Source organism: Squalius cephalus, assembly GCF_949319135.1.
Source record: "Squalius cephalus genome assembly, chromosome: 12".
NCBI lineage: Eukaryota > Metazoa > Chordata > Actinopteri > Cypriniformes > Leuciscidae > Squalius > Squalius cephalus.
Window position 1 is genome coordinate 39,577,017 of NC_137133.1, and position 12,500 is coordinate 39,589,516.

Consider the following 12,500-nt stretch of genomic DNA (forward strand, 5'->3'; position numbering starts at 1 on the left):
TTCATCACTCAAAAGCAGCAAAAATATCCTTAGAATAAAATACTGAGCAGGATCACAGTTGTTTTGAAAACCATCATGGCTGTGATTGGCCAGCAGGGGTTAACTAGTATTTCTGCATTGACCAGCAGGGGGTTAACTAGTATTCCTGCATTGACCAGTAGGGGTTAACTAGTATTCCTGCATTGACCAGCAGGAGTTAACTAGTATTACGACATTGACCAGCAGGGGTTAACTAGTATTCCTGCATTGACCAGTAGGGGTTAACTAGTATTCCTGCATTGGCCAGCAGGCTAACCCTGCATTGACCAGCAGGGGTTAACTAGTATTCCTGCATTGACCAGTAGGGGTTAACTAGTATTCCTGCATTGGCCAGCAGGGGTTAACTAGTATTCCTGCATTGACCAGTAGGGGTTAACTAGTATTCATGCATTGACCAGTAGGGGTTAACTAGTATTCCTGCATTGACCAGTAGGGGTTAACTAGTATTACTGCATTGGCCAGTAGGGGTTAACTAGTATTCCTGCATTGGCCAGCAGGGCTTAAATAGTATTACTGCATTGACCAGTAGGGGTTAACTAACTAGTATTCCTGCATTGACCAGTAGGGGTTAACTCAATGCAGGGGTTAACTAGTATTCCTGCATTGACCAGAAGGGGTTAACTAGTATTCCTGCATTGACCAGTAGGGGTTAACTAGTATTCCTGCATTGGCCAGCAGGGCTTAACTAGTATTCCTGCATTGACCAGTAGGGGTTAACTAGTATTCCTGCATTGGCCAGCAGGGGTTAACTAGTATTCCGGCATTGACCAGTAGGGGTTAACTAGTATTCCTGCATTGGCCAGTAGGGGTTAACTAACTAGTATTCCTGCATTGGCCAGTAGGGGTTAACTAGTATTCCTGCATTGGCCAGCAGGGCTTAACTAGTATTCCTGCATTGACCAGTAGGGGTTAACTAGTATTCCTGCATTGGCCAGCAGGGGTTAACTAGTATTCCGGCATTGACCAGTAGGGGTTAACTAGTATTCCTGCATTGGCCAGTAGGGGTTAACTAACTAGTATTCCTGCATTGGCCAGTAGGGGTTAACTAACTAGTATTCCTGCATTGACCAGTAGGGGTTAACTCAATGCAGGGGTTAACTAGTATTCCTGCATTGACCAGAAGGGGTTAACTACTATTTCTGCATTGGCCAGCAGGGCTTAACTAGTATTCCTGCATTTACCAGTAGGGGTTAACTAGTATTCCTGCATTGGCCAGCAGGGGTTAACTAGTATTCCGGCATTGACCAGTAGGGGTTAACTAGTATTCCTGCATTGGCCAGCAGGGGTTAACTAGTATTCCGGCATTGACCAGTAGGGGTTAACTAGTATTTCTGCATTGGCCAGTAGGGGTTAACTAGTATTCCTACATTGACCAGCAGGGGTTAACTAGTATTGGTCAGTATTTTAGTATTAGTATATTAACTAGTCCCTGATAACCACTCACCCGTCTGATGGACTGCACCACCTCATTCACGTGCGATCTGTTCATCTCCATCTTTCTCCTACAGAACAGGATGATTTTACATGTCAGTGTCAAGCAGTGAGTAATGATGATGGATCAACAACATCTGGTGTTTGTGCAGGAGAATATTCCTGTTCAACAAACACTAACTCTAGTCATCTGGTAAGAATGTTGATATTGTTGTTATTTCGATGGCCTGCTTCAAACATTCTACTGAGTACAAGTAACTTTGCAACTACATGTCAACTTATTCTACCAACACCTAACCCTAACCTTACACTCCACTAATACTTGAATGAGAGTTAGTTGACATATAGTTGCACAGTTGAGAATAGTTAGTACAATGTCTAAAGTGGACCATCAAAGTAAAACCGAATGTTGTTCAAGCCAAACTCTGATCGACTGGTAGAGATGTTGATCTGTGAACACGTCTAACATGATAATATAAGACTGATAAAGTCACTCACTCGTCAGTCAGAGTTTTCTCCAGCGTTCTGGCTTCCTGAAACTTCTCCTGTCGTCTCTTGTCCATCCTTTTCTTCAAGTCTTTGTTTTCTCTGAAGAACATGAAATCAGAACCGCTCAAAAGAAGATATTTTGAGGAACGTCTGTGTCCAAACGACATCAGACAAAAACACTGGAGATTTCTCACAGGCTCTTCTTTACTGTTCCACAGAAGAAAGAGAGTCATACGTGTTTGAGCGTCATGAGGGCGAGTGAAAGATGTGCAGTGATGTTGACTTACTTCTCACACAGATCTTTGAGTTTCTTCAGCTGGTTACTCTGACACTCTTCCGCCACGGTCACCAGCTTCTCTACCAGCTACAAATGAAGAGAAACACAACGTGTGTGTGAGCCAACACTGTTCACAGACCGTCTGATACACACTAACCAGGCAGCAAACACATCGGCTGACTCCTCAAAGTCCCTGCACTTTATTTGATCACTAAATGATCTGTTACTTCATCTCTTTCATTATAGCACTGATATTTCGTCATATCGACCAGCTAAGTATTATAGACAGTCCACTACAACAAATGACGCTCTTCCTCAGTATTTCAGTCTTGTTTTCCCTTTGAATTAAGATTATTTTTCTGACTCCATTGGCGGATATTTGTTTTGAGCACAAACTCACATGCATTTTTTATAAAACAAGACTTGCTTGTTTTGCTTCTCCAGTAAATGTATCTTGATTTAAGAAGGTTTCGATGTTTGTGCTGGAAAACAAGACAGAAACTCTGAGGAACAACATCATTTGTTGCAGTGTGAGACTGGATTGAAACGATGTGTATTGTGAAAGCGACAAAGTGTTATACAAGTAAATGACTTTTGAGTTTATTAGCGTGAGTGAGTGAGTGAGTGAGTGAGTGAGAGAGTGAGAGTGAGTGAGTGAGTGAGTGAGAGAGTGAGTGAGTGTGAGTGAGAGAGTGAGTGAGAGTGAGTGAGTGAGAGTGAGTGAGTGAATGAGTGAGAGCGAGTGAGTGAGTGAGTGAGTGAGAGTGAGTGATTGAGAGAGTGAGTGAGTGAGAGTGAGTGAGTGAATGAGTGAGAGTGAGTGAGTGTGAGTGAGTGAGTGAGTGAGAGTGAGTGATTGAGAGAGTGAGTGAGTGAGTGAGTGAGTGAGTGAGTGAGTGAGTGAGAGTGAGTGAGTGAGAGTGAGTGAGTGAGTGAGTGAGAGTGAGTGAGTGAGTGAGTGAGTGAGTGAGTGAGTGAGTGAGTGAGTGAGTGAGTGAGTGAGAGTGATTGAGAGAGAGTGAGTGAGTGAGAGTGAGTGAGTGAGTGAGTGAGTGAGTGAGTGAGTGAGTGAGAGTGAGTGAGTGAGTGAGAGTGAGTGAGAGTGAGTGAGTGATTGAGTGAGTGATTGAGAGAGAGTGAGTGAGTGAGAGTGAGTGAGTGAGTGAGTGAGTGAGTGAGAGTGGTTTCAACGCAGTGATGTTTGACCGTCTGTTCAAACACTCGCATCATTGAATCACGCTCATTAGAAACAGATGTCTCTTTGAGATCCTTCTATATATTGTTTTGGTCAGTTTTATTTTATTTTTCTTGTCATATTATTTATTGATTTATTTTTATTTATTTTATGATTGTGGGTGGATCTTGGGCTTTGTTGTAAACATTTATACACATTAAATATTTAATAAATAAAGAATCACAAAAAAAAGAAAAAAGAAACAGGAGTCTCTTACAGTTGTGAAAAGTCAGTTCTACTACAAGATGACAAGAAACATCGACAAACATCGACTGTGTTCATACTAACCTACCCTACCTAGTTAAAGCCCTAACCAGTATAATGTGATTAAGGTTAGTTAAAGCTCATGTAAAAGCAACACAATTAACTCGAGGCCTGCATGTGCAGTACGATTCGGTTCTTTTAATCAAACGTTCACAAAAGATTCACAAATGACAATTTAATAAAATTTCGTTTTGTGTTGTAGGTACAAGTGAATCACTGCAAAATGTTGGTAAAATAGCCAAATAATCCAATTAAAGGGTTAGTTCACTTTAAAATGAAAATTAGCCCATGATTTACTGACTCTCAGGTCATCCTAGGTGTATATGACATTCTTCTTTCAGACAAATACCCATCATAAACAAACTCCAGTAATAAAGGCCTTCTGAAGCAAAGCGACGAGTCTGTGTATGGAAATATCCATATTTAAAACTTCATAAATTAAAATAACTAGCTTCCGGCCAAATGAACATACGGATTCGACTTAAGTCTAAGCAAAACTATGCGAGTAATGCAACGTACTGCTGATATTTACACTACGCCACTTCTGACGTTATGAGTTGCGCTGTAGGCGTAAGTAGACGGAGTATGTTCGTATGGCCGGAAGCTAGAATTTAACTTTGTAACGTGTTCAATATGAATATCTTTCTTACACGAACGCATCGCTTTGCTTCAGAAGGCCTTTATTAACCCAAAGTAGCCGTTAGGAGCACTTTTATGATGGATAGATGCACTTTTATGATGGATAGATGCACTTTTATGATGGATAGATGCACTTATGATGGATAGATGCACTTTTATGATCACAGATGCACTATTATGATGGATAGATCCAATTTTATAATGGATAGATGCACTTTTATGATGGATAGATGCACTTATGATGGATAGATGCACTTTTATGATGGATAGATGCACTTTTATGATGGATAGATGCACTTTTATGATGGATAGATGCACTTTTATGATGGATAGATCCACATCTTTTATGATGGATAGATCCACTTTTATGATGGATAGATGCACTTTTATGATGGATAGATGCACTTATGATGGATAGATGCACTTTTATGATCACAGATGCACTATTATGATGGATAGATCCAATTTTATAATGGATAGATGCACTTTTATGATGGATAGATGCACTTATGATGGATAGATGCACTTATGATGGATAGATGCACTTTTATAATGGATAGATGCACTTTTATGATGACAGATGCACTTTTATGATGGATAGATGCACTTTTATGATGGATAGATGCACTTTTATGATGGATAGATCCACTTCTTTTATGATGGATAGATGCACTTTTATGATGGATAGATCCACTTTTATGATGGATAGATGCACTTTTATGATGGATAGATGCACTTTTATGATGGATAGATGCACTTTTATGATGGATAGATGCACTATTATGATGGATAGATCCAATTTTATAATGGATAGATGCACTTTTATGATGGATAGATGCACTTATGATGGATAGATGCACTTTTATAATGGATAGATGCACTTTTATGATGACAGATGCACTTTTATGATGGATAGATGGACTTTTATGATGGATAGATGCACTATTATGATGGATAGATGCACTTTTATGATGGATAGATACACTTTTATGATGGATAGATGCACTTTTATGATGACAGAGGCACTATTATGATGGATAGATGCACTTTTATGATGGATAGATGCACTTATGATGGATAGATGCACTTATATAATGGATAGATGCACTTTTATGATGGACAGATGCACTTTTATGATGGACAGATGCACTATTATGATGGATAGATCCACTTTTATGATGGATAGATGCACTTATGATGGATAGATGCACTTTTATAATGGATAGATGCACTTTTCTGATGACAGATGCACTATTATGATGGATAGATCCACGTTTATGATGGATAGATGCACTTTTATAATGGATAGATGCACTTTTATGATGGACAGATGCACTATTAGAATGGATAGATCCACTTTTATGATGGATAGATTCACTATTATGATGGATAGATACACTTATGATGGATAGATGCACTTTTATGATGGATAGATGCACTTTTATGATGGATAGATGCAATGGATAGATTCACTTTTATGATGGATAGATGCACTTTTATGGAATTCGAAACCGAAACGGCCATTCACTGCCATTATAAAGCTTGGAAGAGCCAGGACATTTTTTAATATAACTCCAATTGTATCCGTCTGAAAGAAGAATGTCATATACACCTAGGATGACTTGAGGGAGAGTAAATCATGGGCTAATTTTCATTTTAAAGTGAACTACTCCTTTAACGGCAGGACACATGTGCACAGATTTGTGCGCACATCACAGTCCCTGTATTCCCCATGGGGTCTCCTATAATGATCAAACAGTAGTCACCAGTCTGACGTGCTCTCGCTTGAGGTACTTCTCGCTGTAGAACTGCTCCTGTCTCAGCGTGAGGAGCTGCTGCTGCTGCTGATCCTTCAGTTCATTGAGTTTCTGACATCTCTCCTGCTCCAGCGCCATCAGATCCGGATCCTGATGGGAGACGCTCCTGCAGGGACACGAGCGTTCAGACCCACAGAACCAGCGCAAACACAGGCCCACCTCACCAAACTCACTGAACTCACCCAACTCAGCCAACTCACCCACCTCACCCACCTCACCAAGCTCACCCAGCTCTCCCAGCTCACCCAACTCACCCACCTCACCCAACTCACCCAACTCACCCAGCTCACCCAACTCACCCACCTCACCCAACTCACCTAGCTCACCAAGCTCATCCAACTCACCCAGCTCACCCAACTCACCCAACTCACCCAGCTCACCCAGCTCACCCAACTCACCCACCTCACCCAACTCACCTAGCTCACCAAGCTCATCCAACTCACCCAGCTCACCCAACTCACCCAACTCACCCAGCTCACCCAGCTCATCCAACTCACCTTACCCAGCTCACCCAGCTCACCCATCTCACCCAAATCACCTCACCCAGTTCACCCAGCTCACCCAGCTCACTCAGCTCACCTCACCCAGCTCACCCATCTCACCTCACCCAGCTCACCCAACTCACCCAACTCACCCAGCTCACCCAGCTCACCCAACTCACTCACCTCACCCACCTCACCCAACTCACCCAGCTCACCCAGCTCACTCACCTCACCCAGCTCACCCACCTAACCCACCTCACCCACCTCACCCAGCTCACCCAGCTCACCCAACTCACCCACCTCACTCACCTCACCCAGCTCACCCATCTCACCCAGGTCACCCAACTTCCCCACCTCACCCAGCTCACCCAGCTCACCCAACTCACCTAACTCACCCAACTCACCCAGCTCACCCAGCTCACCTACCTCACCCAACTCACCCAACTCACCCAACTCACCCAGCTCACCCACCTCACCCAGCTCACCTACCTCACCCAACTCACCCAACTCACCCACCTCACCCACCTCACCCACCTCACCTCTTCTGCAGGGCCGACCTGCGCCGCAGGAACTCGCTCAGCAGATGCTTCTGTTTCGATGCGTGTTCGTTGATCAAGTCATTGGTTTTCTTGTTGTGTTTCTTCATGAGCTCCTTTAATTCCTTGTACTGACTCTTCTGTTCCCTCGAATAACCCTTCAGCTGTTTCAGTTCATCTACAGTCTGAGCGTCCACCTCTGTCAAGCACACACACACACAAGGTGACCAGACGTCCTTGTTTTCTGGGGACATTAACCCACCATTATCGTCAAATATCAAAAGAAACACCATTATCGCTTTCAAGGTGGTAGCATTCTAGCTATTCATGTTAAATTAAAAGTAATATTGTTTGTATGTGCTTTATAACAGGGTACGGGATTGTTTTGCACAAGTTTAAACGCCCCCAAAAGTTATGCGGTCACAGCGCAGTAATTTACACTCATCTTAAATATATATATATATATATATATACACACACACACACACTATATTGCCAAAAGTATTGGGAAAACCCATCACATCCATGGGTAACTTCCATGGGTTAAAATCAAGCACCTAGGAATGTACACTGCTTCTCCAAACATCTGTGAAAGAATGGGTCGTTCTCAGGAGCTCAGTGAATTCAAGCGTGGTACCGTGATCGGTTGCCACCTGTGCAATAAGTCCATTTGTGAAATTTCCTCACTATTAAATATTACACGGTCAACTGTGTCATAATTCTGCCTTCTTGTCCTTGATTTTCACTAGTCTTGAGGCAGGATCATGACAGACACATGTTTTGTGTGCAAGCACATGGCCTTTTGTTTGGGCCATGTGCTTGTGTTGTCTCGTTACTTAACCCCGCCCCCTTATTCTCCTCGTTAGTCATTATTGTTTCATCTGTGTCACCTGCTGTCATTATCAGTTTCCCCCTTGTGTTTGCTGTCCTGTGCCGGTTCATTATCATACTTAGTGAAACCTTGTGAGTATCCTGTCAAGAGTATTGTCTAGAGAAAATTCTGATTCTGTATTTGCTGTTTGTTTACTGTCTAGTTATTTGTCAAGTCATAGTCTAGTTTAGTCCTAGTGTAGTCCTTGTCCTGTCCATGTTTTGCCCCCTTGTGGGTTTTGTTTTCCCTTTTTGTCTACAATAAACTTTGTTCAATTGCATACGGTCTGCATATGGGTTCATCTCCTCCACACTTCATAACAAACTGTTGTAGTGGTATTATAACAAAGTGAAAGCAATTGGGAACAACAGTAACTCAGCCACGAAGTGTTTGGCCACGTAAAATCCCAGAGCAAGTCAGAGCATGCTGAGGCTCACAGTGCGCAGAAGTAAATAGCTACAGACCTTCAAACTTCTGTGGCCTAGAGCTTCATGGAATGGGTTTCCATGGCCGAGCAGCTGCATCCAAGCCTCACATCACCAAGTGCAATGCAAAGCATCGAATGCAGTGGCGTAAAATGTGGGGTGCAGTGGTGTAAAGCGTGGGATGCAGTGGTGTAAAGCGTGGGGTGCAGTGGTGTAAAGCGTGGGATGCAGTGGTGTAAAGTGTGGGATGCAGTGTGGGATGCAGTTGTGTAAAGTGTGGGATGCAGTGGTGTAAAAACGTGGGGTGCAGTGTGGGATGCAGTGGTGTAAAGCGTGGGGTGCAGTGGTGTAAAGCGTGGGGTGCAGTGGCGTAAAGCGTGAGATGCGGTTGTGTAAAGCGTGGGGTGCAGTGGCGTAAAGCGTGAGATGCGGTTGTGTAAAGCGGGGGATGCAGTGGTGTAAAGCGGGGGGTGCAGTGGTGTAAAGCGTGGGATGCAGTGGTGTAAAGCGTGGGATGTGGTTGTGTAAAGCGGGGGGTGCAGTGGTGTAAAGCGTGGGATGCAGTGGTGTAAAGCGGGGGGTGCAGTGGTGTAAAGCGTGGGATGCAGTGGTGTAAAGCGTGGGATTCGGTGGTGTAAAGGGTGGGGTGCAGTGGCGTAAAGCGTGGAATGCAGTGGAGTAAAGCGTGGGATGCAGTGGTGTAAAGCGTGGGATGCAGTGGTGTAAAGCGTGGGATGCAGTGGTGTAAAGCGTGGGATTCGGTGGTGTAAAGGGTGGGGTGCAGTGGTGTAAAGAGAGGGATGCAGTGGTGTAAAGCGTGAGGTGCAGTGGAGTAAAGCGTGAGGTGCAGTGGTGTAAAGAGAGGGATGCAGTGGTGTAAAGCGTGAGATGCAGTGGAGTAAAGCGTGGGATGCAGTGGTGTAAAGGGTGGGATGCAGTGGTGTAAAGGGTGGGATGCAGTGGTGTAAAGAGTGGGATGCAGTGGAGTAAAGCGTGGGATGCAGTGGTGTAAAGCGTGGGGTGCAGTGGTGTAAAGCGTGAGATGCAGTGGAGTAAAGCGTGGGATGCAGTGGTGTAAAGGGTGGGATGCAGTGGTGTAAAGAGTGGGATGCAGTGGAGTAAAGCGTGGGATGCAGTGGTGTAAAGCGTGGGATGCAGTGGTGTAAAGAGAGGAATGCAGTGGTGTAAAGCGTGAGATGCAGTGGAGTAAAGCGTGGGATGCAGTGGTGTAAAGGGTGGGATGCAGTGGTGTAAAGCGTGGGATGCAGTGGTGTAAAGAGTGGGATGCAGTGGTGTAAAGCGTGGGGTGCAGTGGTGTAAAGCGTGGGATGCAGTGGTGTAAAGCGTGGGATGCAGTGGTGTAAAGCGTGGGATGCAGTGGTGTAAAGAGTGAGGTGCAGTGGTGTAAAGCGTGGGATGCAGTGGTGTAAAGCGTGAGGTGCAGTGGTGTAAAGCGTGGGATGCAGTGGTGTAAAGCGTGAGGTGCAGTGGTGTAAAGCGTGGGATGCAGTGGTGTAAAGCGTGGGATGCAGTGGTGTAAAGCGTGGGATGCAGTGGTGTAAAGCGTGGGATTCGGTGGTGTAAAGGGTGGGGTGCAGTGGTGTAAAGAGAGGGATGCAGTGGTGTAAAGCGTGAGATGCAGTGGAGTAAAGCGTGGGATGCAGTGGTGTAAAGGGTGGGATGCAGTGGTGTAAAGAGTGGGATGCAGTGGAGTAAAGCGTGGGATGCAGTGGTGTAAAGCGTGGGGTGCAGTGGTGTAAAGCGTGAGGTGCAGTGGAGTAAAGCGTGGGATGCAGTGGTGTAAAGGGTGGGATGCAGTGGTGTAAAGAGTGGGATGCAGTGGAGTAAAGCGTGGGATGCAGTGGTGTAAAGTGTGGGATGCAGTGGTGTAAAGCGTGAGATGCAGTGGTGTAAAGCGTGAGATGCAGTGGAGTAAAGCGTGGGATGCAGTGGTGTAAAGGGTGGGATGCAGTGGTGTAAAGCGTGGGATGCAGTGGTGTAAAGAGTGGGATGCAGTGGTGTAAAGCGTGGGGTGCAGTGGTGTAAAGCGTGGGATGCAGTGGTGTAAAGCGTGGGATGCAGTGGTGTAAAGCGTGGGGTGCAGTGGTGTAAAGCGTGAGGTGCAGTGGAGTAAAGCGTGAGGTGCAGTGGTGTAAAGCGTGGGATGCAGTGGTGTAAAGCGTGGGATTCGGTGGTGTAAAGGGTGGGGTGCAGTGGTGTAAAGAGAGGGATGCAGTGGTGTAAAGCGTGAGATGCAGTGGAGTAAAGCGTGGGATGCAGTGGTGTAAAGGGTGGGATGCAGTGGTGTAAAGAGTGGGATGCAGTGGAGTAAAGCGTGGGATGCAGTGGTGTAAAGCGTGGGGTGCAGTGGTGTAAAGCGTGAGGTGTAGTGGAGTAAAGCGTGGGATGCAGTGGTGTAAAGGGTGGGATGCAGTGGTGTAAAGAGTGGGATGCAGTGGAGTAAAGCGTGGGATGCAGTGGTGTAAAGTGTGGGATGCAGTGGTGTAAAGCGTGAGATGCAGTGGTGTAAAGCGTGAGATGCAGTGGAGTAAAGCGTGGGATGCAGTGGTGTAAAGGGTGGGATGCAGTGGTGTAAAGCGTGGGATGCAGTGGTGTAAAGAGTGGGATGCAGTGGTGTAAAGCGTGGGGTGCAGTGGTGTAAAGCGTGGGATGCAGTGGTGTAAAGCGTGGGATGCAGTGGTGTAAAGCGTGGGATGCAGTGGTGTAAAGAGTGAGGTGCAGTGGTGTAAAGCGTGGGATGCAGTGGTGTAAAGCGTGAGGTGCAGTGGTGTAAAGCGTGGGATGCAGTGGTGTAAAGCGTGGGATGCAGTGGTGTAAAGAGTGAGGTGCAGTGGTGTAAAGCGTGGGATGCAGTGGTGTAAAGCGTGGGATGCAGTGGTGTAAAGCGTGAGGTGCAGTGGAGTAAAGCGTGGGATGCAGTGGTGTAAAGCGTGGGATGCAGTGGTGTAAAGAGTGAGGTGCAGTGGTGTAAAGCGTGGGATGCAGTGGTGTAAAGCGTGGGGTGCAGTGGTGTAAAGAGTGGGATGCAGTGGTGTAAAGCGTGAGGTGCAGTGGTGTAAAGCGTGGGATGCAGTAGTGTAAAGCGTGGGATGCAGTGGTGTAAAGAGTGAGGTGCAGTGGTGTAAAGCGTGGGATGCAGTGGAGTAAAGCGTGAGGTGCAGTGGTGTAAAGCGTGGGATGCAGTGCTGTAAAGCGTGAGGTGCAGTGGTGTAAAGAGTGAGGTGCAGTGGTGTAAAGCGTGGGATGCAGTGCTGTAAAGCGTGGGATGCAGTGGTGTAAAGAGTGGGATGCAGTGGTGTACAGAGTGAGGTGCAGTGGTGTAAAGCGTGGGATGCAGTGCTGTAAAGCGTGAGGTGCAGTTGTGTTAAGCGTGGGATGCAGTGGTGTAAAGAGTGGGATTCGGTGGTGTAAAGGGTGGGGTGCAGTGGAGTAAAGCGTGGGATGCAGTGGTGTAAAGAGTGGGATGCAGTGGAGTAAAGCGTGGGATGCAGTGGAGTAAAGCGTGGGATGCAGTGGTGTAAAGCGTGGCATGCAGTGGTGTAAAGCGTGGGATGCAGTGGAGTAAAGCGTGGGATGCAGTGGAGTAAAGCGTGGGATGCAGTGGAGTAAAGCGTGGGATGCAGTGGTGTAAAGGGTGGGATTCGGTGGTGTAAAGGGTGGGGTGCAGTGGAGTAAAGCGTGGGATGCAGTGGTGTAAAGAGTGGGATGCAGTGGAGTAAAGCGTGGGGTGCAGTGGAGTAAAGCGTGGGATGCAGTGGGGTAAAGCGTGGGATGCAGTGGAGTAAAGCGTGGGATGCAGTGGAGTAAAGCGTGGGATGCAGTGGAGTAAAGCGTGGGATGCAGTGGAGTAAAGCGTGGGATGCAGTGGAGTAAAGCGTGGGATGCAGTGGAGTAAAGCGTGGGATGCAGTGGGGTAAAGCGTGGGATGCAGTGGAGTAAAGCGTGGGATGCAGTGGAGTAAAGCGTGGGATGCAG

At 46.1% G+C, this 12,500-nt stretch overlaps 1 protein-coding gene across 1 annotated transcript in view; it reads right to left on the reverse strand.

The window, feature by feature from the left end:
* plcb1l (phospholipase C beta 1-like) overlaps positions 1-12,500 on the reverse strand; it is a 166,125-nt gene that overhangs the window by 26,618 nt on the left and 127,007 nt on the right. The window contains exons 26-30 of the mRNA XM_079889165.1: positions 7,212-7,407; positions 6,140-6,296; positions 2,247-2,323; positions 1,969-2,058; positions 1,484-1,541 (exon numbers count right to left, since the gene is read on the reverse strand). Coding sequence (XP_079745291.1) covers positions 1,484-1,541; positions 1,969-2,058; positions 2,247-2,323; positions 6,140-6,296; positions 7,212-7,407 — 578 coding nt within the window. The remainder of the gene's footprint in view (positions 1-1,483; positions 1,542-1,968; positions 2,059-2,246; positions 2,324-6,139; positions 6,297-7,211; positions 7,408-12,500) is intronic.